This window comes from Terrapene carolina, unplaced genomic scaffold (genome assembly GCF_002925995.2).
Source record: "Terrapene carolina triunguis isolate 2854851 unplaced genomic scaffold, T_m_triunguis-2.0 Scaffold33723, whole genome shotgun sequence".
Lineage (NCBI taxonomy): Eukaryota > Metazoa > Chordata > Testudines > Emydidae > Terrapene > Terrapene triunguis.
The window spans coordinates 6,896,719-6,923,076 of record NW_020698074.1 but is presented as its reverse complement, the minus strand read 5'-3'; the positions used below and the strand labels follow the sequence as shown (position 1 = coordinate 6,923,076).

Genomic DNA, 26,358 nt, shown 5'->3' with positions numbered 1-26,358 from the left:
TATTCACCCCAGAGAGTGTTTTTATTTTTATTCATGCATTTAGATTTGTAACATATACAACTTAGTTCTCTTTGAGAATTAAGGGCCTGGTCCTGCAACCCATACTCTCACATGTAGACCTATTGGCTTCAATGGAACTACTTGTATACATAAGGATGACTATCATTATTATTATTTATATTATTGTAGTGCCTAGGAGTTCCAGTTATGGACGAGGACCCCTTGTGCTAGGTGCTGTACAAACACAGACAAAAATAAAAAGACAGTCCTCCTCCAAAGAACTCAGTTTAATTATACACTTATGAGTAAGGATTTGCAGGACTCTTAAGTGCTTGATAAGTTTGTAGTGTTAAAATAAAGCTGTTTTGAGTATATTAATCACAAGTTGCCGGAAAGATATCCAAAAACTCCGTTACTTACACTTAGGCTATGTCTACACTAGAGAGCTGACAGCGGCACGGCCATACTGATGCAGCTGAGCCACTGTAAGATCTCTCATGTAGCTGCTCTGTGCTGATGGGAGAGCTGGGCACACTACCATTTATGCTGGCAAACTTTTTTTTTTTTTCTCATACCCCTGAGTGACATAAGTGGTAGTGTAGACATGGCCTTAGATATCTCAACAATGGCCAACCTGAATTTTACTAAAACGTCCAAAAAGGTTCACTTTTTCACTGAGAGCATCAAACTTCAGCCCAAAGGCAAATAGTTTGAAAATGATAAAACCTTTAAACAAAGGAAACAAATAAATGCAATATATTGATGACTTGAATGGCAGCTGTAATTCTCATTTGCCATGCTTTGGTTGTAGCGCAGGGCAAACCTGTAACATAATTTTAACATACATTAATTTTTAAAAATTTCATTACACTTTTGGCTCATACTATCATTAAAATCCAAAGTCCTAAAACCAATGTGGTATGGATCTGTGATATTAAAAATCATATAGGCCCTGATTTCACAAACACACGTGTGAGTACCTTTACGTGTGGGGAATATATCTGTTGAGTTTTAGATTACTCAAATGTATAAAAAATGTTCATATATACAATCATATTCACCTTTGTGAGATCAAAGCCATCTTAATATCCATTTGTTATAAACAGTTAGGTATAGATAGAGACATTCTATCTTTGGAATGTGCAACTCTTATGTAGGAAACAACAGGTGCTGCAGCTAAGAAATACATTGTAGGTAATGGAATCTTGCATAACTCCTGACTACATCATTGCTGTCTTTGTTCACTGCAGATACTACAGTCCCTTGCTTTCATGAAAACCCAAATGGACTCTTGACTAGTGCTGGGTGAAAGTTTTTAGATTAAACTTCTTTTTCTTAATACCGAAAAATGCAGATTCGGGTTGACCAAAACAGTTTGTGAATTTGCGTCTATTTCAGCTAATTGTTTTGGTTGAAACAAAAATAGAAAAATATTCCGAAATGTTGAAACACACCATTTCAACGCTATAAAAACGAAACATTTCAATTTTCAGGATAGATTGACAAGGAGATTTAGGAACCATGTGAGCAGGTGGTGGGGGTGTCCCCATTAGACCCAATATTCCAGTGGTTAGGGCACTCACTTGGGATGTGGGAGACCCAGGTTTGAATCTCCCCTCTAAAGCAGGGACTTTAACCTAGGTCTCCTCACTACTAGATAAGTGTCCTATCCACGAGGCCATAGGCTATTCTGTGGCGGATCTCTGTGTGTCTCCTGTCTGAAGCAGTTCTACTTTGTTATAAACACTTACTTATTCATTGGAAAAGGGACTGGAACATCCCTCACCCCCACCCCAGGTGAGTGCTCTAACCACCAGGCTATAGAGTCTATCTCACTCACTCTCGCCCAGTCAATAGTGGGGTATTGTAAATTAAGTGACATTTTTCAGTTCACTAAATAAACCTCAAATTTTCCATTTTGGTTCAGCCCAAACTGAAAGTTTTTTTTTCAAGCTGCTCCCAAATTGAAAAATCAGTTATTTGCCCATCTCTATTCTGGACTCCCTCCTTGCCCCGCCCCACCCCACCCCAAAAAAGGGGAGCGGGGGCGATATTGTTTACCTGTCTGACAATTGCCAGTTTCAGGAATTTATTCCTCATTCCAACTGTTTTTTTTTTTTTTTTTTTTTTTTTTAAATAGGGCTTGTAGGTACGTTCCAAACTATTGACTAATGGCTTGAAAAATTGGAATGTGGGGAAGGGAAGAAACACAAGGTTATTTTTCTGGCACAAAGGAGTTTAAATGTGTGTTAAAATCAATAAATTAGTTTTTGTTTGCTTTGCACTAATTTAAGGAAGGCCTCATCCTGCAAAACCTTTGCACATAGGTAGTCTCACTGAATTGATGGGATTACTTCTGTAAACAGAGCTTCATGGGTTTAGAATCAATTTTCAAACTTGATTTTTGTGATCACTCCTGCTTTGCTGCTTTTTTTGAGTTTTCTATGAAGATTTTAAAATGTCCTTCTCTTTTTTTTGTTTAAGTAAAATAAAATGTTGGATGTGGCTGGTTTTGTTTTACTTTCACATTGCAGTGTTGTGGGGATTTTTAAAATGGTACAGCCTGGCAGAGGCACATTAATTGCTGTTGTGGTTTACAAGCATGTAACAATTTAAAGAATTATGGAGTTTGTGTTCTGAATTAAAGTGACATAGTACAGATAACAGGGTGCAGCTGTGGCCATGAGTTAGGCCTCTTTAATTTACTGCTGTAAAAGTATTGCTTGGTATTGCACTATAATTGCTCTTCCAGGATTAAGATGTGGAAAGCCTGATGTACAAAAACAGATCTAAAATATGAAACCCAAAGTAGGACTCTCTTTTTTTATTTTATTTTATTTTATTTTATTTTTAGAACATTTAAGATCTAGTTAAGCCAGGGTGGTTTCTTGCCATACTCCCTATCTTTCCTATGCAGTGGGAGGCAGATATACCTCATTTGTGTCAAGGTGATGGTGATAATACATCAGTCTGAAAGAACATAAGCTTGATTTTTCTATCGCCTGGTGAATTGTTAGCAAAATAATCTTTTTGCTTTAAAACTGAACAAATTGTAAAGCCACTGTTGAGAGACTATGGGCCAGATCCTGAGCTGGTGTAAATGGGTAGGTGTGAACCTGTTTAAGTTAATGGAGCCATGCTAATTAACAACAGTGGAGGATTAGGCCCATTACATTTGGAAACCAAAAACGGTATTTTTAGAATAACTGTTCAAAGTGTAATTACTATAAAAAAAATCTTGCATGCTGTATCCTGTGAGTTAAAAGAATAAACTGGAGTGTGTGTGTGTGTGTGTGTGTGTGTGTGTGTGTGTGTGTGTGTAATTTGTCTGTTCTTTACAAATGTCTTTGGTTTTTAAAATGGGAGAGTATCCTAATATTAGGACGTAAAGAGTCATTCCATTTGTAACTGAATTCATTTGAATAATGTATTCAGGAGACACCCTATTCATGGCATCAGATGCCCACATAAGCCTTAATTCAGCAAAGTCATTAAGCATATGCTTAAGTCCCACTGAAGCCATGTGTTAAAGTGCTTTGCAGAATACGAATCAGGTCCTTAGGTAACTAATACTACTAGGGTTACCATATTTAAGGTTTTAAAAAAGAGGACACTCCATGGGGCCCTGGCCCTGGCCCTTCCTGGCCCCGGCCCCGCCCCAACTCTGTCCCTTCCCCAAAGTCCCTGCCCCAACTCCGCCCCCTCCCCTGAGCGCCCCGCATTTCCCCCTCCCTCCCAGCCATGCGAAACAGCTGCCCGAGCGCTACCGGCTTCACAGTTTGCTGGGCAGCCCCCAGACCTCCAGACCCGCTGCGCCCCCGGCCGGGTGCTTCCCCAGCATAGCCGGAGCCCGGGAGGGGAAGCGCCCGGCAAACTGTGAAGCCGGTAGCGCTCGGGCAGCTCGGCTCTTCAGCTACACAGAGCTGAGGTGTCTGGGGGGAGCAGCCGTCGCCGCAGCGGGGAATCCGCCTGCAGCTCGCAGCCTGCCGGAGCTGCTCAGGTAAGCAGGGGACTGGGGCATGGATGCCAGCATTTTCTCGGACATGTTCGGCTTTTTGGCAATTCCCCCCGGACAGGGATTTGAGGACCAAAAAGCCGGACATGTCCGGGAAAATCCGGACGTATGGTAACCCTAAATACTACAAACTCTTATACATGTAGGTAATGTTAACATGTGAGTAGTATCATTGACTTCAGTGGGAGTACTTATATGCTTAAAGTTAAGCAAGTACTTTCAGGTTCAGGGCCTTAATGGACTCCTATTTAAATTTATAAGTTTTTCAGAACTTGTCTCCTGCCTCTCAATTCCTTGAGACAAGGTAGGTGAGGTAATATCTTCTATTTGACTAACTTCTGTTGGAGAAAGTGACAAACTTCGGAGCTACACAGAGCCCTTTGTCAGGCCTGTACAGCTCGAAAACTTGTCTCTTCCACCAACAAAAGTTGATCCAATAAACGATAATCCCTTACCCACCTTGTCTCTCTAATATCTTGGGACCAAGACAGCTACAACAGTGCTGCAATCTTAATTCCTTAGACAGCTAGTGTTGTCCTTTTATAATGCAGCTGCCCCTCCAATGTCAGCAGTAACTTTTTATGTCATTTTTGTATTTGATGCTAAGAAAGTTGGACAAGGTTGAAACTTTCCATTATACGCCTGACTTTATTGCTTCCATCCTCTCACCCCCTGCAAATATTGATTCACTGACACAAAACAAACTCCTTGACACTTCAAAAGATGCACATTTGGTTACTAAAAATGATATTTTTGCCCAAATTTAAGCTGTTTCAGATAAGCTACTTTGAGATATGTGACGGGTGGGGTGTTAATTATATTTTTGAAAATTCTTTTAGCCTTCCCCCCCCTCTTTATTTTGCCAAGTTATCTGACAAATAGCTGATCAGAGAAACTTCAAATGAAATGTATTTGAAAGTTCTTGGTGAGGTCTAGTCCAGGGGTTCTCAGACTTTTGTACTGGTGACCCCTTTCACACAGCAAGCCTCTGATTGCACCCCCCCTTATGCATTAAAAACACTTTTTTTATATATTTAACACCATTATAAATGCTGGAGGCAAAGCAGGGTTTGGGGTGGAGGGTGACAGCTTGCGACCCCCCCATGTAATAACCTCACAACCCCCTGAGGGGTCCCGACCCCCAGTTTGAGAACCCCTGGTCTAGTCCATAGGGCCAATTTGGTGATGGGATACTTTTCCTATGGCAAATTAGGATGTTGGAAAGGTCAATGGGCTCCAGAAGTCATTTAATTGGTGCCCAAAGATTGCTGGTGTCCTAAGATTTTACTTTACTATTTTAAGCACATAAGATTTTACTTTAAATCTGTTCCTTGCAGAGAGCTTTCTAAATGTAAATCAGACACTAGGAAGGTGTGTCACAGTGAATGTAAATTAAAAAGAAAATCTCAATCCCTCTCCTTTTTACCCTCACTAGCTATGCTATTACCCACCTTAAGCACCCCAGCAGAACTAGGCAAATAGTACAAAACATTTTTCTACCAGTATTCAGTCAGATTTGTAAATGAATTCACTTTGGCGATGCTTCTACCCCTTTTTGTTTCCCTGTACGTTCAAATGGCACAAGTGTTCAGAGGAACAGCCTGCTCTGGGTGTTGGGGGAGGTCCGAGGAGATGGGGGGGGCAAACTAGGGTGACCAGATGTCCCGATTTTATAGGGACAGTCCCGATTTTGGGGTCTTTTTCTTATATAAGCTCCTATTACCACCCCCACCCCCGTCCGGATTTTTCACACTTGTTGTCTGGCCACCCTAGGGCAAACCCTCCCCCACCTCTGGTCCAAACTCCTTTGAGTACTCCCCTTTCTCTTCATTTAAACAACTAACTCTCCCTTGTTGCAGCGCTCAGTCCTCCGTTGCTCATATTGACTGGCAGATTGATCATTGCCATATGGACAAGCAATCCAGGAAGCAGGCACCCCACTGAGCAAGCATATGTACAATGGACTAGTCCAGGCCTTGGGTACAGCTACCTGCCAATTGCCATGGTCCTGTGACATTGTCTGAGACAGCAGTTCCCTCATAAGTTTCATAAAATCTGGAACAGTCCCAGCCAAGCAAGGTCCATTGGCAGTTGCTGAATGTGAATTTTAAGAATCCTGAAAGGGCTATAAGGAATAGATAGCAGAGGCTAGATCCAGGACTATATTGCATAGCTAGGATTGGCAGAATTCAATTTTTTAAAACATTGTTGATAGATAATATCAAGGTTTATTTTTAAGCTTTTTTTTTATTTAAATTTTTATTGATTTAAATTTTCACAGTTGTGGGAAATTATGGAGGGGCAAACAATTTTTTTTTAACGACAGTAAATGTTGAGATTCAAAAAGTTAGAGCTTTATAGCCATTAACACAAATTGTCAACATCACATGTCAGCTGTGCCTATCTGTAAATTTTGATTGTTGAGGGAAGTATTTTTTCATTGGTTTGCAGGTGTAGGGTGATGTTTACGGATTAAAAATCCAATACTTCCAAGCCTATGCACAGTGAAGGGAGAAGGCGTGCAAACGACTCCCCTAACGCATCCTTTCCCAGCTCTTGTCAATGCATTTCAATTCGGACCTGAAATTTCCCCTGCCACCTCCCCGCCACCCCTTCCTCCTATTGTTCAAGTGCTAGGAGTTTCCTGAGCAGAGAATGGAAATTGTGACAAATTTTGTTATGTAGAATAAATGTCTGCAGGGATGGAATTCAGCTGAGAAGATAAGACTCCATTCTAGTTGTGACCTTAATCCAGATTGAATTGTGTAAAAGGTTCTGGTGTAGGGAAACAATTTATAACATAAGAGATCACACTTTAAAGTTCATGGTTGTTCCTCGACTTTAGTCCTGTGTGTATGGCCCCTTAAGAATTGCTAATCTCTGACCTTTTAAGAGAAAATGTTCCTGTTTGTTTTTGTTTTGTTTTAATATCTTTCACAGACAATTGGAATTTTGGTAGATTGACATGTCAGGTGTCAGTCAAGCTGTATAATAGCAATGATTGTGCTTCAGGTTTTGGAGGTTGTATTTTATTTTCTGCAGCAGCATAATTTTGCTTTCAACCTTCAAAATATAATTCCTGTTGATCCTCCAAAAATATAGTTATATTTTGTGGACAGAGAGATTGATGGATATTTTAATATCTGGAACATAGGACTTGGATGATAAATATTCCTCTAAAGCCCTCTGTTCCACATTACTTTTGTAATCTTGAAAAACAAAAACATTAATAAATCAAAGAGGGTTAGAGATCAGGCACGTGGTTTTATTTTAATAAGGGATAAAGCCTAAATCTTACTGAGCGTGCATTGTTCACCACTTGTTCTCTGGGGTGTATGAATTAGTCCCTTTATTGCTGGTACTTAAGCATTTCCATTTGGGGTTATATTTTCATTGAAAAGCACGTGCATAATAATGCTGTGGTGTGTATACAGTAATGTAAATCTCAATTTGCAGCCATTTAAAAAAGTGAAGTTTTGCTCTGGCAGACTGCATATTATTTTGCTCCCCTGCACCAGGTCTGGGTATAGGAAAGGGGTTTTGGCAGGAGGGGGCAGTTCTCTGCATGCACAGTCTGGGGAGATAAATGTAGTGCTTTTTCAAAGAACCCAGAGTAAGGGCGTAGAAGTCTGCCAGTGGGACAGTCCCACTGTGTGTGTGTGTGTGTGTGTGTGTGTTTGTGTGTGTGGTGGTGGTGGTGGGGACGGGGGAGGCGCAGAGGGAGGGGAGGAGGGATTCTTGCCTGCTGCTTGATAGTGCTTCCTCAGAAGCAGCAATAACATAAAATTGCCTGCTCAGAGGAGAACACCAGGAAACACCCTAGTGTGATCCTGCGAGGAAAGGAAATTGCAAACAAAAATTAAAAATAAAACAGTTCAGAGCTTTTGCCTTCCTTTTGTCACAATTGCTGAAAGAAGCTGCTGGATTAAGAAATCAGCTTCCCCTTTGAACTCTTCACCTTTTTGGAATCCATCTAAGAGATAACATGCTCCGCTTCTGCAATGTCCCAACTGTTTATGAATTTTCAGTTGCTGATGCTAGTTTCACTAGTGTTTGTTAGGATCTGAGAATCACATAAAGAACTGCTGATTTCTTCGATCACATCCTGCTTCTCACACTGTTTGCATATCCTTGGGCCAGGCTCTGACTTGGGTGGGCAAAGATAGGGGTTTTAGGTACCCCCTTCCCCTCCCCCCCCCCCGGAAAAAGGAAAAGGGAGAGGTATTTTGTGAAGTGGGACAATGGAAAAATTATGGAGATGGAGAAAGATTGCTGGGAGACTGGGTGTTGATAAGGAGCACAAAACAGCAGAGAAAAATGGTGGAGGAGAGATGAATAAAAATCAGAGGACAGAATTGTATTGCTCGGATTTAGGGTCAATATTTTATTTGAATTTATTTTTTCTGGATTGTTAGCTAAAAGGAACTCCCGTAAAAAAAAAATCCAACTGTTCACTCCTCAACTCCCTGCCCATTGTTTGAAAGCAGGAGAGAAGGAAGAAAAGTAATAAAATTCAGTGAAATGCCCTACAATTGCTGATCTTTCTAAGGATTTGATCATATAAAACCTTTATGTTAAATACAAAAAGCAATGAAAGCACATCAAGGACTAATCCCTTCTCAAAGCCATAGTCATTTTAAAGATATATGAGCAGAAAAAAATAGCTTCTTAAGCACAAGTGACTAACTTCCCCCCATCCCACCATTTTACTTTAAATGTACACATTGCAGGTTAAATAATAAAAAAAACACAACAGCAAACAACAACAACAAAACCAAAATCCGGGTCAAATCAAGCTTTATATAAGATTTAATCTAAAAAATTTGAAAGCAGCTTTTATTAGTATCATTACTGGCTTTTATATTTCTTTTTTGCAAACTTAAAATGAAAAATGTAGAGTTACCCAACCTAATAGCAGAGCCTTGTGATTTTCTCTCCCTCCCCAACCCATGCCATTTAAGTTAATAGCCATGCCGCATGCATCATCACACAGTCATTCAAAGAGACAACGTTCTCATCAAGGGTTTATGGTTTTCTGCTGAGAGCTGGAAGTAACCTCCAATCTCCGGCATGGTGGGTTTTCATTTTAAAGATTTAAAACCGTTGACTAAGCCTGTGGTATGAACAGTGGCTGGCTTGGCTAGAGGTGTGTGTTTCTTTCTTTTTAAACAATTTAAAATAGGTTAGTTATTGAACCAAGGAAATTATCGGCGTGTTTTAACGAAAGGAGTAATGTAGCAGGAATGTTTGTGATTTCATTGAGTACAGTTCATTTCAGTTTGTTGTGAACGGATGCATCCTCTTGCAAGAAGCATGGATCAGTTTTTTCTATAACCTTATATAAGAAAATGTTGCTGTCATTTTTTTGCTGTTACAACTTGGTCTTTGCTGTGGTATTTCTATTTTCAAAGCAACAGACAACCTTTCCTGCCATGGGGCTGTCTGTTCCAACGTCTGTATTTCCACTACAGTATGTTAAAAAACTGAAAGCGAAAGGGTGGGGATAGGCAACAGCGTGCACTAATTTCAGTTTATAATTAAGAGATCACTTGGTGTGGGAAAGAAGTACCGTCACAAAATAATGGTCTGCTGTTAAATATGCTGTGCTGAAGATGAGACAGTTGCCAATAATGACCGCCGAGTTGAAGAGCCAGGTGACAGATTTTTTTAAGTGGGAGACATTTAGCCTATGACAATGTTCAGTAACCAAGACATAAATTGTAAGGCCATCCATACCAAATGCTTAAAAACTAAATTAAAGTAGAGCAAAGAACATGGCTAATAGGCATGTGACAGTTGCTCGCTGGGCCATGACGGAATATTTGCATTTTGATTGGCTCAGATTCATCTTCCTGTGCCTCAGATGCTCTGGAGGTGAGAGAGAAACAGCTTATTTGAAGAACCATCGAAATTAGAGAGTCCAGACTTGTTCCCTTCAGTGCTTTTTTAGTCTAGTCTTAAACAACTCCACTGATGGGGCTTCCTCCACTTTGCTTGGCACATTTATTTGTTATGATTTCAAGTGTAAAAAATCACCTAGACACATTCCCCAGGTGTCCTGTTGGCAATTAAACTTCCAACCAATAGGAACATCATTCAACGGGGTAATAATACAATTGGAAATATTAAAATATGAGTAAATTCAGCAACAAATTACTGTTTTAGCTGCTCTCACTCCACCCAAATCCTGCTCCCTGATCATGCCTCAGAAGCCTCCCTAATACATGACTAATGTATCATAGTTTTCAGGTCAACAAAATGCAGACTATTTTGATTAGCTAGAGTTCTCCTCATGAAGAAAACTTTAGTTGCTACCCTGGCTTTCTTTTGATGTGTATCAAACTTGAGCATCGGTTGATCTCACTCATGGTAGTGAGATACAGGGAGACAGGCACTTTCTCAGCTGGGCAAGCCATTTAGGGTCCATCTACAGAGGAAGACACACTCCCTCCCCACCCCCAAATGTGAGTCTGAGAGCCTGGGTCAACTGACTCGGGCTTGCACTGCAGGGCTAAAATTAGCAGAATAGACATTCAGGCTCTGAGGCCACCCCCAGCCCGAGCCCACTTTTATATTTAGCCACCCCCCCACCTCCGCCCATTCCAAGTCAGTTGAGCTGGGCTCTGAGACTTTCTGCAGGTTTTTTTGCTATTTAGACATACCCTCAGGGCCGGCTCTAACTTTTTTGCTGCCCCAAGCAGCAAAAAAAAGCGCCGCCCCCCCCCGCGGAATGCCGCGCCGCGCTGCCCCCCCGCCACCCCAAGATTGGCCGCCCCTTACCAGGTGCCGCCCCAAGCATGTGCTTGGTTGCCTGGTGCCTGGAGCCGGCCCTGCATACCCTTAGGGCTTTATAGAGCAAAATTAACACACTAAGCTCTATCCAGAAACCACTAGGCAGCCAGTGCAGTATCCCATAGTGCTCATGTCGTGTGTTCCCAGCGAGATGCATGATTGTAGTATCTGAGCACCACACAATCTTTAATGTGTTTACCCTCTCAACATGCCTGTGACATCGGCTGGTGCTGCTATTCCCATTTTGGAGAGGCTGTGTGACTTGTCCAAGATCATGCAAGAAGCCTGTGGCAGGTTAGGAAATAGAATGCAAGACTCCCCAAATCCCAGGCTAAAGTTCTAAGCACTAGCCCAACTTCCTATCCATTTAGATAGAGTTCTGCCATGTATAATTACTGAGGATGCTCAGTATTTGTTCTTGATATTAGTGTTGTGGAGAAAAGGAAGCTTGGAGGCTGATGGGTATAAGGTTTGTTTTCAGTTGGTTTTTGCCTTATCACTTTGTGAACAAACTTTGTTGTCTGTTTTTAGCAATCTGCTGGTAAGGTGATGGATAACTGTATGAGACACATGAAAATAAGAAACCGCATAAGGTCAGATAGAAGGAATACACCGATGACTTTGTTACAGTGAGGAAAGCGATTGACCTGTCACTTACCAACATACAACTTATCACTGTTCCTCAGTTTATCCTACACTTGGCATTAAATGCATTTGCATGATTGTATTTGTTCAGAGTAAACAAAATTGTACAGGCAATGCGCTATTTATGCACTTTAAGGTGTTTATATGTTTCACAAATACAGTACTGCAGACTTAAAAAAAACTGTTTTTAAAATGTAGGACCAGATTCTGTCCTATGTTGCCCCTGTTCTGGTGTTGCACAGGGCCCACAAATCCCCTGTCAGAAGGTGGGTTTTATGCCTGGCATAGAGTTCATATTATAACCCTCTGGTGGGCTTCCTCACAGCCCCCAGTAATGGACAGGACAGGCACGGAAGGAGGTCTGCCTGCCGTATGTTGCACTCTGGCTGTTCTTTACCAGCCATGGACTTAGAGCAGCCTTGGGGCCAGGCAGGTCCACTGTCCAGCCCAGAATTTGGGAGATGCAAAGGTGGCTTCAAACTACCTTTTTATCTCCCTTACTTTACCCCCACCCGTTTCCTATGCCCAATGCAGGAAAGAGCAATGAAAAATCTGGCCTGTACGTTGACTATCATGAAAAATGTCTTAAGTGAGCACTATTGGACTGGAGTAGTCTTCGAAGCAATCGTTTAAAACTACTGGACAAAGCACTGGAGAATATATAGCGAGGAACAATTTTACACTAGCAGGAAGATACACTCAGGCCCTAATTTTCAAAGGTGCTAAGTCTAGTGACTTGAATGGGAGTTGTGGGTATTTGGCACTTCTGAATAGCAGGCCCCCCAAAAAACTGATATCTCATTTCCATGGTTCTACGAGCATGGCATGTGATTTGCCTTTAAGGTCAATGTGATGCTGAAAAAGAAAGTGGAGTATTGTTCTAGAAGAGATGTTCACTGCAGCTTTGTGAAAACTCTCGTGCATCCCATTTGCAAACTGTGAATAGTATTTATGTGTTTTGGGTATTTAAAAAAAATAAAAATAAAAGCAGACTGAAGCTTGTGAGCTACCATTTTGCTGCAAGGTGACTTTATTTATCTTAAAGGGAGCCCACTGCTGGAGGTTGCAAAGAGTTTTCTGTCCTGCTCCAAATAGTTTGTTTAATAGCTAAACAACATATTTATTGTTTGACTAGTAGAGATCTTCTGATGTTAAACCAATACTGAAATGAGAGGGAAACTGGTTCACAATTCATCATATTGCACCTTTCATCCATTTTCACACAATTACACCATTTTTCAACAAGCCGCTACTATCCCCTATGAAGCTCAGACATGCCCACTTCAGCTGAAAACTTCATTTTGAAATGCAATTGAAATGCTTCTCACTGTGTGGACTTTCTGAGAGTGGTGTTGAGCAAACAGTGATTTCCTTTACATGCAATAGCAAGACTTAAATGGGGAAAGCTAAACTCAGAAACCAAGAATTACAGTGGTTTCACTCCCAAGCGACTTCACAAAATGATGTTACCTTTCTCAAAATACTAACCCTGGCAATCATCAGATCATTAAAAATATCCAAAGACTTTGTCCAAATACTCTTGTCTTTACTGCTAGATTTAAATATAAGTAAAGGACTGAATTAATTAAATATATTATAATAAGCTGGTGAGAGGTCATGGGTGCGTGTGCACCATTTCCCTCTCCTGAATGGAATCCCAAAGCTCAATCTATCATAAATCCTTGTACAACTTATGGAGATTCTCCTGTAGATCAAATGGCCGAGTCCTGTGCTGTTGGAGCAGAAGGGTTTCAGTTTGGTAGGCATCATAGGCAAAGGGTGAAATTCTAGGCCGTCATGTATATGTTAAAATATTGTTAACATTCAACGATCATGGGGCTAGATTTTTACTATTTTATAATAATTTCAAAAGACATACTTACCATTGTAAATCAAGGGCACTGTCACTCTTACATGCTCCTGTAGAGGGCTGTGTGTCCTGTACAATGTGTTTTTTAAGTTCTAAACAGGTAAAATACTTGGTCGTAACCCTACTTGAAATCAAGAGAATAATAGACTAAATCATTTACACTTTGTTTGTTTGTTTTTATTATATGTAAAGGTATAACAAGAGCTGGTTCGTATTAATTTATTGTTTTGATCCAAGTTGAATTGTACTAGCAATCAGTGATTAATGTTCTGGCTTCTGAGAGGGAAATTGCCACAAGTAACTCTTCAGAATAATGTGCTGGCACAATCTAGTCCTCAATGTTCTGACTGTAATTTCGAGTGCGGGAGGCGGGGTTCCTTGGTTCCTCGATCAGCCAGTTTGGAAACTTTGAGTGTTTTGAGCACTCTTGGCAAAACTAATCATAATTCCTGAGACACTATAGCAGAAACCTCAGCCAGTTTTGGAGACAGGGAAACATAGCTCTGCCCTCATCAGTTGCTCTCCATTAACTATAGTGGTAGTTGGGGTGTGGGGGACGTTTGTAATTATAACTCTTAAAAAGGAAGAAACTAGATAGCCAGCAAAACAGAAAGTGTATCCTAACAACTTTTGTTCTTTCATCAAAAAATAGTCATTGATGAAACAGAAGTAATCATAATAATACCTAGCTATCATATCAAGCTTTTCATCCATAGATCTTTAAATGCTTCACAAAGGAGGTCAGTATCATTATCTCCATTGTGTAGAGGGGGAAACTGAGGCACAGAGTGGTGAAGTGACTCCATCACTTTTCCCCCATGGCCAATCAAGATTTGAAATATTGAGGTTAGTTTAAAAGAAAAATGAGGAGACCACTCAGTGAACTATTGACCTGCAATCCTGGCTTGTGTGATCATACAGAATTTTATCATTGAAGAGAAGGGTTTGATTCTAACCTCTGAAGTCTCACAGCCTGAGCTGTTATTAAAGGCGGCAGCATTCTTGAGTGGATACTCCTTGATGTCACTTGGGAAGGGTACAGGCTATGTTGTTCTTGAGCTGCCTCCAGCAGCCACGTTACTGTTTGGAGAGGGCTGTTTGCTTTGCTGTACAGCTTCTCACCCCTAGAGGTTTGTGGGTTTGGAAAGGAATAACATTCTACAATTAAGGGCAGGCCAAGACTTTGGGACCTGACTTTGTTTAGAGAGTCATTGCCTCAGGATAGGGAGGTTCTCTCATTTGGGACGTGGTCAAGGGAGAGTCCCACACTAAAATGCCTGGATCTGCTGCTACAAAAAGATGTAGCCTTAACCCATGTTAACTTTTTACTTAATATTGACTGTGTCAGGTTATTTTCTGTGCTGTCGTTGCTATGCTTCCCACTGATAATTCCTTTTTGTTTTGTTGAAGCTCTTGCACTCAGGACCTCCAAAGTCACCAAGTGCTAGGAGTAGGTTGTCCTATCTGAACATAGGAGCATTGCTGCATGGTTATTGACATTGTCCTGCATTAGTATAGCAGCTAAGCTTTTTACTAAGTGATTAGTAAGGCTACGTTTATGTCATGGAGGTCATGGAATCTGTGACTTCTAGAGACCTCCGTGACATTCTCTGCTTCAGCCCCAGGGGCTGCAGGACGGAGGAGCTGGCAGCCAGCTGGCCCCTGGCAGGGTTCCAGTGACAGGTGACAACAGCGACAGAGGCCCCCTTCAAGTTTCCAGCGACAGGTGACAGGCTCCTGAGGGGGCCCTCCTCAGGATTCCAGCAATGGGCGACAGCCTTGCACATGGGTGGGGGGAGGAAAAGGGGATCCCTCGGGTGAGCGGCTGGGGGTGTCCCGTTTTCTCTTTGGGAAATATGGTCACCCTGCAGCTTCCCCCTGCTGTGGGCAGAGGGGGAACCCCACAGCTCCCAGCCATGGTGGTGGGGAAAACCATGGAGCTGCAGCAGCAAAAGTCACAGACAGGTCACAGCTTCCGGGAATTTTCATTTATTGCCCATGACCTGTCTGTGTCTTTTACTAGACAAAAATCTTAGCCTTAGTGATTAGAATCAGAAATTATGTTGTTTGCTCTACTAGCTGCAAAGGGGTATGTCCCGCTGCAGCTGGGAGTGTGCCTCCTGGTCTGGCTAGACAGGTTTAAGCTAGCAGAGTTTGAGCTGGCATGCTAAAAATAACTGTGTGGACATTGCGGCTTGGGTTGGAGCTCGAGGCTTGAGAGCTCAAGCTCCAAGCCACAATGTCCGCACAGCTATTTTTAACACAGTAGCTCAAACCCCACTAGCATAAGTCTGTCTAGCCGGCCTGGGAGTTACACTCTCACCTGCCCTGAAGACATACCCAAAATGACCAAGCTCCTCTCAGAGGATTCAGGAACACACATCTAGGTATACTTGGTCCTGCCTCAGCATAGGGGACTGGGCTAGATGACCTCTTGAGATCTCTAGATTTCTATTATCCTATGGTTTTGTGAATGTTGGCTGCTGTTTTGGTGAACTGATTTCAATAGCCATAAGAGAGAAATGGATATTAACCTACAGCACAGGCAAGTACACCTCCACAAACATAGCCTTCATGATGTCAGGAGTCAGCTATTTTGCAATATTGCGAGATGGCTGTTGACATCATACTGTAGGTCACAGAAACCTTTTTTTTTTCTCTTGGCACTTGATTCCAGAGTGACTTTTAATACTTACGATCAATCTCTCTCCTCCTTGAGTGCCTGAAGCAAGAGGGCGGTGTCTCCAGTAAGGATTCTAACTTTAACCAATCTCTCTTTTCTTTTATTTCTGGTGAGCGATGTGGATCTGCCCCTCCTATCATTCATTACAGAGTATCTCTGGCTCTGTACTTATCTCTCTCCTCCATATAACCTTTCCCCTGAAGGACAAGTGATTGCTTTTTTCCAACCTCAGACATTATGTCCCTGTCATGCTGTCTCCTAACTCTGATACCTTCTTCGACTCCCACACTCTGTGATCTCTGTTTCCCGTCTATCTCTCTGTTCTGATGGGCAGCTCCTGCCTGCATTACTGAATGCTTCAGAGACTCTACCAGGGTAAAGAGTCCTCTTTGTACTACATCTCTGACACCACTCCTTAACTTTGCTTCTGGCAAGAAATTTTGGGATCGTAGGTGACCTTTATCTTATTCTTTTCCAACTCGAGTGTCTTATCATTTCTGGAATGCAGCCAAAATTCATCCTTAACAGGATCCGCCAAAGTGAACTAATTCAGTTTAAACAGTTAGCTTCTCGACTGTAATAGCTTCTCCTTTTTATATACTCTTCCTATATCCCTAGTTGCTCTAAACTTCAGGGAGTCCCACATGCTACAGCTAGACACATTTGTGCCAGAAAATGGGACTGCATGTAAATACTCCCACCCCTTTGTTGTTTCCACTGACTTCTGACTCATGTTTGAATCCCATTCAGATTGCCTTCCTATGGACTTGCTCCACCCTACCTCTCTGACATATTATCCACCTATGCCCCAACCTTCTTACTCGATGCAGTTGGCTTGATCCTTAGTTATACTAAAGCTTCTTTCGTCTGCCTGAGTGGTGTAAAGAGGCTCTTAGTGTAAATGAGAATCAGGCCTACACCATGATCAAGTCACCCCTTAACCTTCTCTTTGTTAAGATAAACAGATCGAGCTTTTTGAGTCGATCACTGTGAAACATGTTTTCTAATTCTTTAATCATTCTGGTGGCACCTCTCTGACCCTTCTCCAGTGTACTGACATCCTTGTCAGTAGAACTAGACACAGCACTTCAGTCACGCTTGCAGCGGTGCCAGATGCAGAGGTAATATAGCCTTTTTACCCCTACTTGAGATTCTGTAGTTTGTGCATCCACACAGTAGTCCTGGAAACATTGAGTAGAAAGGACATGAATTTCAGTGTTAAAAAAAAAAAAAAAGAAAAGTGGGGGGTGGGGTGTTAATTTTTTTTCTTTCAAGTCCCCAATCTGTCAGGCCTTCTTTATACATAACATCTAAACAAAAACAGTGCCCCCCCACCCCCAAAAGTACAGGCTCAGCTGATATCTTGTCATCTTTAAATTACAGGTCACCTTTACATCACACTTTGAAACCTTCCTTTGTCTCTAGTTTAGGACTGAATGATTGTAATAGGGCTCTCTCACTGCTGGGGCTGGGGATCAGCTCTCGTCCGGTCTAGCACCTCCTTCTTGCTCACTCACTCCATAGCCTCTCTTAGGCCTTGGCTACACTGGCGCTGTACAGCCCTGCAACTTGCTGCGCTCAGGGGTGTGAAAACGCCCCCCCCCCCTCCGAGCGCAGTGAGTACAACGCTGTAAAGCGCCAGTGTAATCAGAGGCTGCAGCGCTGCAAGCTACTCCCCTCGGAGAGGTGGAGTACATACAGCACTGCAAGAGCTCTCTTGCAGCGCTGGCGGCGCGACTACACTCACGCTTCACAGCGCTGTCGCGGCAGCGCTGTGAAGTCCCGAGTGTAGCCAAGGCCCTACTCTCGAGGACTCTGGATACTCTTTCTTTGTGACTCAGCCTTCTGGCTAGGTCAGTATATAGTCCATCCTCCCAGGGTATCAACATCCCTCCGGATCTGCTAATTGGTTGACCTTTCCAACAATCTTGTGCCACTTCCCAGTGGATGGTACTAAAACCCAGGCTTGTCCGCTACTCCAGGTTGCAACCCAGGGACCCTACAATCAGCAGCCAAGATCTGACCATCTCTAACCTCGCTTCTGTTTCCTTGGGGATGCTTTTTACTCTGCCTCCCATTGGCTTTCTTCTCCACCTTTCTGGGTAAACCCTTTCCTCATGGCAAGGATGCCAGGACTTCTTTCTCCCTGGGTTTCCTCTCTTTACTTCTCCAAGCCCAGAGGGTGACTGCTGGTTTCCTCCTTCTGCCCTCACTGCTTGACCTCATACCAGCCCCTCTTGCTCAGGGGAGCTCTATCCTCAAACAGGGATTGCTTATAAAGCCTAATCCTCCCATAGGTGTGGCCTATCAGGTTATTTTGCCCATTCTGTGTGTCATTAACCCTTTCCAGGCTAGTGTGGTGTGAACACCCCATCACATCCATATATCCTCCACAGAATGGATCTATGTAGTAGTGTTGGAAAGTCAGAGTGCTGTGAGCATGGGGGTGGGAAAAAAGAATACAATTATCTGAAAATCAGCCCAGTGATATGTAACTCATCATCCTCAATCTCTCCAAAACAGTCTCATTGACTACAGAAATTCTCCCCCTGCCATTGTACTTAATCACCTTCCTTTCATGCAAGTCCCTCCTGAAACACAGATTATGGGAGAAGTGGTGTTTTTTAAACACACAGAGGACTGCAGGTTCCTCTTGTGTGGATTATTGATGTGGATCTGTCAATGTGATGTCAAAGAAATGGCCTATTCTGGAAATCACAGGCCTGATCCAACTCCCTTCGAAGACAATGGGAATCTTTCCACTGAAGTCAGTGGAAGTTGGATCAGACCTTATGTGAAGGGGCAAAAGGTCCCTGAGCGGGCATTTCCATAGAGGTAAATGTCCTGCCCCCTCAGCTGCTGCAACCGTGATCCTGAATTGGTTTTGTCTTCCACTGTGTCAAAGCATCTGTGAGTGTTATGGACTTGGGTCTCTTGGGACTGTGTGTGTTTTCAGGTTCAGAGGTGAATAGCACTGAGAGCATAACCAAAGCAAAGGGAGCAGCAGGAAAGCCTCTGTATGTATGTAAAGTTTAAATCCAATGCTCTGGCTTCAGTGCACTATTTTGCCTTCTGTCAGAGGCAGCAGAGAATATTACAACTCCTCAGAGTTGGCTGTTCAGAAATGCAGTTTAAATCCAGAAATAACTCTCTTGGGTATATTAATCTAGTGTTGGATTATCTTTCTAAAATTGTTAATCAGACTTGGTCCCTGGGGGACCTTTCAGCTAAATTTGCCACTTAGTTTTGTTTGCCTTGGCCTCTTGAGCTCAGCAGAGGAAACTGATTAGATTTGACAAGATGTGGTTATGTAAGATCCCAAGAGCAGGTCACGCTTCCTCTTTATAAATGGCAGATTTGTATACAGTTTGGTGTGACGCCACTATGTGCTATCTTACCCGTTATTGGAGAGATACATGAAGAGTCATGTTTTCTTATTCACATTTCTTCAGCTGGTTGCACCAGGGCATTCTTTGAGCAAGGCCGAGGAAAAACCTTTTCTGGGATTGATTCCAAAGTGGTCACCTGGCCCAGATCCATGTGATTCTTGAATATTTTATACATCAAAAATATAGAAGGCAATTAGACCTTGTCTACACTAGAACTTACTTTGGTTAAATTTATGTTGCTCAGGGGGATGAATAATCCACACCCCGGAGAGACGTAAATTATACTTACCTAAGTGCTGGTGTAGATAGCGCTATGTCGAAGCGAGAGCTTCTCCCACTGACATAGGTACCGCCTCTCATGGGAAGTGAAGTAATTATGCTGAAGGGAGAGCTCTCTCCCGTCGGCTTAGAGGTCTTCACCAGAAGTGCTACAGTGGCGCAGTTGCTGCTGTCGCTCTTCTAGTGCAGATGTAGTCTTTGTGACACAGAGGAGGCCCATTGGTCCCAACTGATGAAGGGTTCACTACTCTGTGTCAGCAAAAATAACGAGGAGTCCTTTTGGCACCTTAGAGACTAACAAATGTATTTGGGCATAAGCTTTCGTGGGCTTATGCCCAAATAAATTTGTTAGTCTTTAAGGTGCCACAAGGACACCTTTGTTGTTTTTGCTGATACAGACTAACACGGCTACCACTCTGAAACCTGTACTCTGTGTCAGCAACTCCTGTCAGGCCTGACAAACTTGCTACACCTAACACATTGCTGTCATAGTATCTGTAAAGAGTGTCATGTGGAATCTTCAGTGGGAGGCTGGGATCACGCTAGTCATTGATGTATGTACTGATGATATTTTAAGTGTTTTATGTCTGTGTGCTTACAATGTGTTCTTAAAATTTGTATCAAGGTGTTACTCCCCAGCAGAGTGGAGAAACGGGTTTCCTGCCAGACCAGAGATGTTTATTCATCCATCTGTTGAAATGTAAATTGAACATTGTCTCATTCACAAGCACCAGTATAGCTAAATGCAGATTTAACAGGAAGAGGAGAACAGCGGGGGGGGGGGGGGGGGCTTTTTTTGGAATGCATTGCAGATGTATATTTGGACTATAACTGGGGGACAGGAACAGCATTCATAGATTCATAGATTCTAGGACTGGAAGGGACCTCGAGAGGTCATCGAGTCCAGTCCCCTGCCCGCATGGCAGGACCAAATACTGTCTAGACCATCCCTGATAGACATTTATCTAACCTACTCTTAAATATCTCCAGAGATGGAGATTCCACAACCTCCCTAGGAAATTTATTCCAGTGTTTAACCACCCTGACAGTTAGGAACTTTTTCCTAATGTCCAACCTAGACCTCCCTTGCTGCAGTTTAAGCCCATTGCTTCTTGTTCTATCCTCAGAGGCTAAGGTGAACAAGTTTTCTCCCTCCTCCTTATGACACCCTTTTAGATACCTGAAAACTGCTATCATGTCCCCTCTCAGTCTTCTCTTTTCCAAACTAAACAAACCCAATTCTTTCAGCCTTCCTTCATAGGTCAATGTGCTATTACATTGTGCTATTACATGCATGAAAATGGAATCCCAACCTGTCCTGGATGAGAAATTGCTTTTGACATGGATTTTAGTCTGTTAGCCTTAAGTTTAGACTCCAAGAAGTGTGCTATACTTCTGTTTTATATGTGATCATTTCTGTTTCTATTATCCTTTCTTGGTATCTTAATCTTTGATAATAAATTTGATTCTTTCATTATAACTATATCTCTGTGGTGTGATAAAGGACCTGATCCTGAGTTGTGCCAGTGAAACTGTGTGTACGCTGTTCCCTTGAGAATAGCAAACCTAGGAGTTACCACACACTTGATCTTTGCCATAAGGCCAAGTTATTGTGAGTGCCCAGTGACTGGGGCTGGACGCTCCATGGTGATACATCAGAGGAGCTCAGAGACTGGGGTACACCAAGTGTTAACCTGCAAGGCGAAGTAAGGGCTAGCAAAGCTCAGAGGAGATTATTTGAGTGGTTAACAGATTGGGGGTGTAAGGGAGCTGACACCCAGTTTAGCACCAGCAAATCAATCTCTCTCTCTCTCTTATACACACACACACTCTCGCGTGCGCACACACACACAGGTGGTGCAGTGTGTGGGGGGAGAGGGAACATGGTGCCTCACAGTTGTGGACATCCTGAGAAAGCGTCAAGCACTTTATTAAACTCTCAAATGCAAGTTGGTTTTGAATCCTTAACTTCTTTAATTTTCTTGCTGGTGAAGTGAGCTTGTACTAATATTTGACCACTAGTTCTCTCATGTGAAAGACAGGAAATGTGGTGGAGTTTTTTGTTTGGTTTTTTTTGGTAGATGAAACCCAGGAGTGGGAGTCAGGAGACTAGAGTTCTGTCCTCAGCCATACATAGACTTCTTGTAGGTGTTAAGTCACATGACCTCTTGAAGTCTCTATTTCCCCATTTGTAACATAAGGATAATACTTCCTACTTCACACAGACAGAGTGATAAGTATAAATATTAATTCTTTAAAGTGCATTGAGATTTTTTGCATAGAAGGCAAAATAGAAATGCAAAATATTATTTATTTTACATTCTCCCATGGAACTCATCTCTTACAAATCCAAAATCCGGTGTTTCATGTGCAATCTGCTTATGTGTCGTTTAAAAAAATAAATAAATAAGGATAATTCATAAGTCACTGGCACAGTCATGGAGTTTATGCTGTACTGGCTCGTATATTGAGTTAATCTCTCAGAGCCAGGCAGGTAAACTGGGTGCTTAAGTGTCTGATACAATGCATTTTGCAACACATTACATGAGGGATATTCTGATTTCCAGCTTCAGAGTTCATTAAGATAACATAGCAGACCATCCAAAGGACAACATACATTGCTTGAAATGTACCATACTTCCTTCAAGGAATATACAATGTATGGTATAGCTTTAACTTTTAGAATTTGCACTTTAATGAGCTAATTTGTCATAATTTTTCAAACATCAGTTTACACCAGCTGAAGATATTCCCCTTTGTCTTTATGAACTGATTTGATTCCAACATTTGGGTTATGCAGGGGATTGTTCTATACCAACTTCTATTAGAAATCAGTCACGATAAGGTGTTTTCTAAAAATCTCTGTGGACTTTTCTTTTATACCATAAATTGGACACAGGGCCTTGTTTTTTTCCTAAGCTAAATTTGGTTTAAGAAAGAACAGCAGCATGGAAAACGGTTGTTAAGGCGACCTATGTGTTTTACTTTCACACCTCGGCAGGATTGTTTAAGATGGACCAGGATTCAATAAAGTAAAATCAGGGGTCAATTTCCCCATTTGTACATAAGCGGATGTTATCTGTAGATTTACAGCTGGATTATGTTGTTTTGCTTAGAAGTAATCATGAATCAAAACTTCCCCAACTTTCATGGCTGGCCTTACAATTAGCTGGACCCCCAAGGGGATTATCAGACTGAGAGTTGCCTTCCCTTTAAATCCCATAGGCAGAGAGGAGGAGATTGTACCGTGAGTTGCTCCCACATCTCATCCTGTTACAAAGTGTGTTCACATGTAAGTATGGAGTGGAGAGTGTGCTTTGTATGCCTTCTTCTACAGCACTGTTTATAAAATTGGTATGTTTGTTTTTTTAAATCTGTAACAGGAAGTCAGGGAGAAGAGGGAGGCTGGGGAAAGTCTTAGGCAGAAGCTTGACAGTGAAGTAGGGAGCAGGAGAAAAAACTTCAGTATATAACTCTTGTCTGTACTTTTCTAATTCCTTGTGTGGTGTTAGAAGAAAGTGGATCTTTCTGTCTCTTGTCACCAATGGTGCATGGCAGGATTGCTTGTGCTTAATCCTGGTCCCTCTAACCTCCCCAGCGGGTTTCGGTATGTACCTAGATAGAAATATCACCAAACTTCTCCATTTTTCCCCCCAAGAAGCCTCATGATTCTCCCTCCACCCCACCCATTGTCTTTTTTGCTTTGCTTTCAATTCTGTTTTTGCCCTGGTGCTTGTCCCTGCCAATGCAGTGATAGTTACGCTGTTGATATTGATGTTGTTGTCATTGGCAACAATGAAATGTTAACACTCATGAAATGTTCCATTAGTACCTTTTAGGGTATGCAATAATAGAACATCCAGGGTTTGAAAAACTGGCCCAGACATTAGCCTGAAGAATAAACCTTCTCAAGAAAGAAAAGTCAAAAAGAGTGGGGGCGGGGCAGGTGTACAGCACCCCCAAAGAGGTGTGGAGCAGTGCTCTGGTGAGAAGCTTGTCCACCCATTCACAGCTGATTGGTATGAGAGGGTGCAGGAGTTCTTACTGGGGTGTTCAGGGACTCCATTTTTGTACTTGCCTGTTATTATGAGGTGTCTGAAATTCTCCCAACTTCCACCTTCTTCTATATTTTCTTCTCAACCCTCCTGGCTACTGTGTGTGTCTGTGTCTATACATGTATGCACCTCTCCTTTCTATTGTGAAGGAGGATGGGACAGTGCTGTCCTTCCAGGGGACTGCCCTCCATTTTTGGGTCCTTTTTGGCAAGTGTATTGTTTATAATGTATTTTATAGCAGCAACAAGAGTGTAAGGCTCTTCACTGAGTACATATAGAAGACTTGGAGATTACAATCTAAATGATATACTTGACAGACAAGTGTGAATGTCACATACAAGGGGATGGGGTGAAGGATGCAGGTTATGGAAAAAAGATTACTTGGTTACTGCCGGTCCCTGATCTGCGACCACTAAGCTGTGGTAGAGGCATTGAAGCTGCCTTCAGCAGACTCAGGAAAACAATTCTGTATCAGTTCACTTTCCTGAAGATGATCTTTGCTACTACATCTAAGGAAAAAATTAAAAGAGAAATAAAGCTTAGAATCTATATCAACTGATAGTTGGGTTCTCCTCCCCTCAGAACTCACATCTCACGCCATTAGCTGTGAAGCCTATTGATATTAATTCTTTTCCACAGCAGCAACACCATATATAACTGTCTGATTACATACGCTATAAATGTATGCTATATATATTCATACATGCTAACAAATTCAAGCTCTGAGTTTGTATTGTAGAAAGGAGTTTCTGTGCACGGGTTTCTCCGAATCTGTTAGGTGAGAGGTGTGTGTGTGTGTGTGTGTGTGTGTGTGTGTGTGTGTGTGTGTAAAAAACGCTGTGCATTCTGCTTTCCTCCTGACATCCTGGTTGCTATAGCACAGTGATCTATTTGTGAACACATAGAAGATCATTGCTATAGTTAAGAGAAACAGTGTTTCCTGGCCATAACTTCCTGGGCAATCTCTCTTTCTGGAGAGCTGAGTGCAAGCTTTAACGGAAATTTAATCAGGCTCCTTGGGTCTCCAGAAGTGAAATGTAATGTTCAGCCTCCTTGTAGTTTGTGGCTTTTCACGAACCGTATTTAATAACATTTAAAAATAGTTTCTCTATTTAAAACTGTCCAATGCATGACTATTTTTCACAGTACATTCCAGTGCTTCAGCCATCTTTCTAACAGGCTGGCTAGCTGTACAGTGTGCGGTGGCATTGTTCTATGTTTATGCTTTTGGTATATGTATATTCGCATTCTCTCTGACACAGACATATTTTCATGCACCTGCTGAGCCAGGCAATACATAGGAAATGAAAGCAGTGTTAGAATTCTGGCTGAACTGTGCTGTATTTTTCTTTCCCTCCCTGCAGGTGTGAATGAAAGAGAGACTCTGCAATATTTAGTGTCCAGTTTTACTGGCTTTGAAGAACAGCGGCATTTACAATGCCGCCTCCTGCTGATATAGTGAAGGTGGCTATAGAATGGCCAGGTGCCTTCCCCAAGTTGATGGAAATTGATCAAGTAAGTGCCTATTTCTATGTACTAATATAGATATATATGTTAAAGTGTGTACACATGTTTACTTAGATGCACCTGTATGTTTAACAGTATGGATTCATATAAATAGTGCATATAGAATGTGTGTAACCTTCTTGCTGTATTGCTCAGTTTGGTGTTTTGATACGTTTGGCTGTTTGTTTTTTAGCAGGTGTTTAAAAGAGGCATTTTTTCTCATTGTGTGACCCATTTAACTTCGCTGTGCCTCAGTTTTTCTATCTGTAAAATTATAATAAGGATGCTTAAATCCTGATGCAAAGTGCTTTGAGATCTACAGATGAAAAACCATGAGGTGAATGCAAAATATTTCCATCATAAATAGCTGCAGTGAGCTCTGAGGTCTGGATACCTGACTGGTAATATACTGTGCAAACAGGAGAATTTTGCGGTTCTACGCAGATGCCATATAGGCAGTGTCCTGTTCAACAAGGGGACTTTGAGTAAATATCTCAAATACATATACTGGGAGGAAAATACGTCTTACGTTTGAGGGTGTGGTAGGAGGGAGCTGAAGGGGTGCAGTAACAAACTGTTTTTAAGGCAGTATTTAGAGAGAGACATTAAACTTATGGCGGGAAAACCTTTTGTGGAAATGTATATGGAACAAAACTTAAGTAACTTATATGTAAATGTTACATGAGTGGCATTGTTTATCATATATTGGCATATATATTAGTAATATTAAAAGTGGCATTTTTCATAATATATTATATGTGGGCCATACTAGATGAATCATACAGGTTGTTACCTGTATAGAATATCACAGGGTGAAAAGCAGATAATTATTATTTCAGTAAATAGTATTTCATACAAAAGAAAACCCTTGAAAGTTTTCCCCAATGCACCTAAGTCCTGATGCATCCAAACACTTCAGTATATTCTTTATGTTGTATTGAAATGAAGGAAATGTAAGAACATGCTGAAAATGTTCTGCTGAACGGGGCTCCTAACTTCTGCATTTCCTGTGATCTGTTTCACACTATTTTTAGTCCCATTGTAGTATAGGGCTATCGGGCAAGTGTCTGTTGGCATTTGCAACAAAAAAATACTGCAAAATTGGTCAAAACAATAGCAGCCTG

General features: G+C 41.9%; 1 protein-coding gene across 2 annotated transcripts in view; it reads left to right on the top strand.

The window, feature by feature from the left end:
* The window catches only part of LOC112119106 (engulfment and cell motility protein 1), a 444,965-nt gene that overhangs the window by 56,082 nt on the left and 362,525 nt on the right, over window positions 1-26,358 (top strand). Inside the window, exons 1-2 of one of the 2 annotated variants that reach the window (XM_026663519.1) lie at window positions 24,714-24,765; window positions 25,093-25,243. In XM_026663519.1, the coding sequence (XP_026519304.1) occupies window positions 25,166-25,243 (78 nt within the window). In that variant the 5' untranslated portion in view covers window positions 24,714-24,765; window positions 25,093-25,165. Of the gene's footprint in view, window positions 1-24,713; window positions 24,766-25,092; window positions 25,244-26,358 lie in introns of those variants that run through there. The other variant, XM_026663518.1, reaches the window with a different exon arrangement.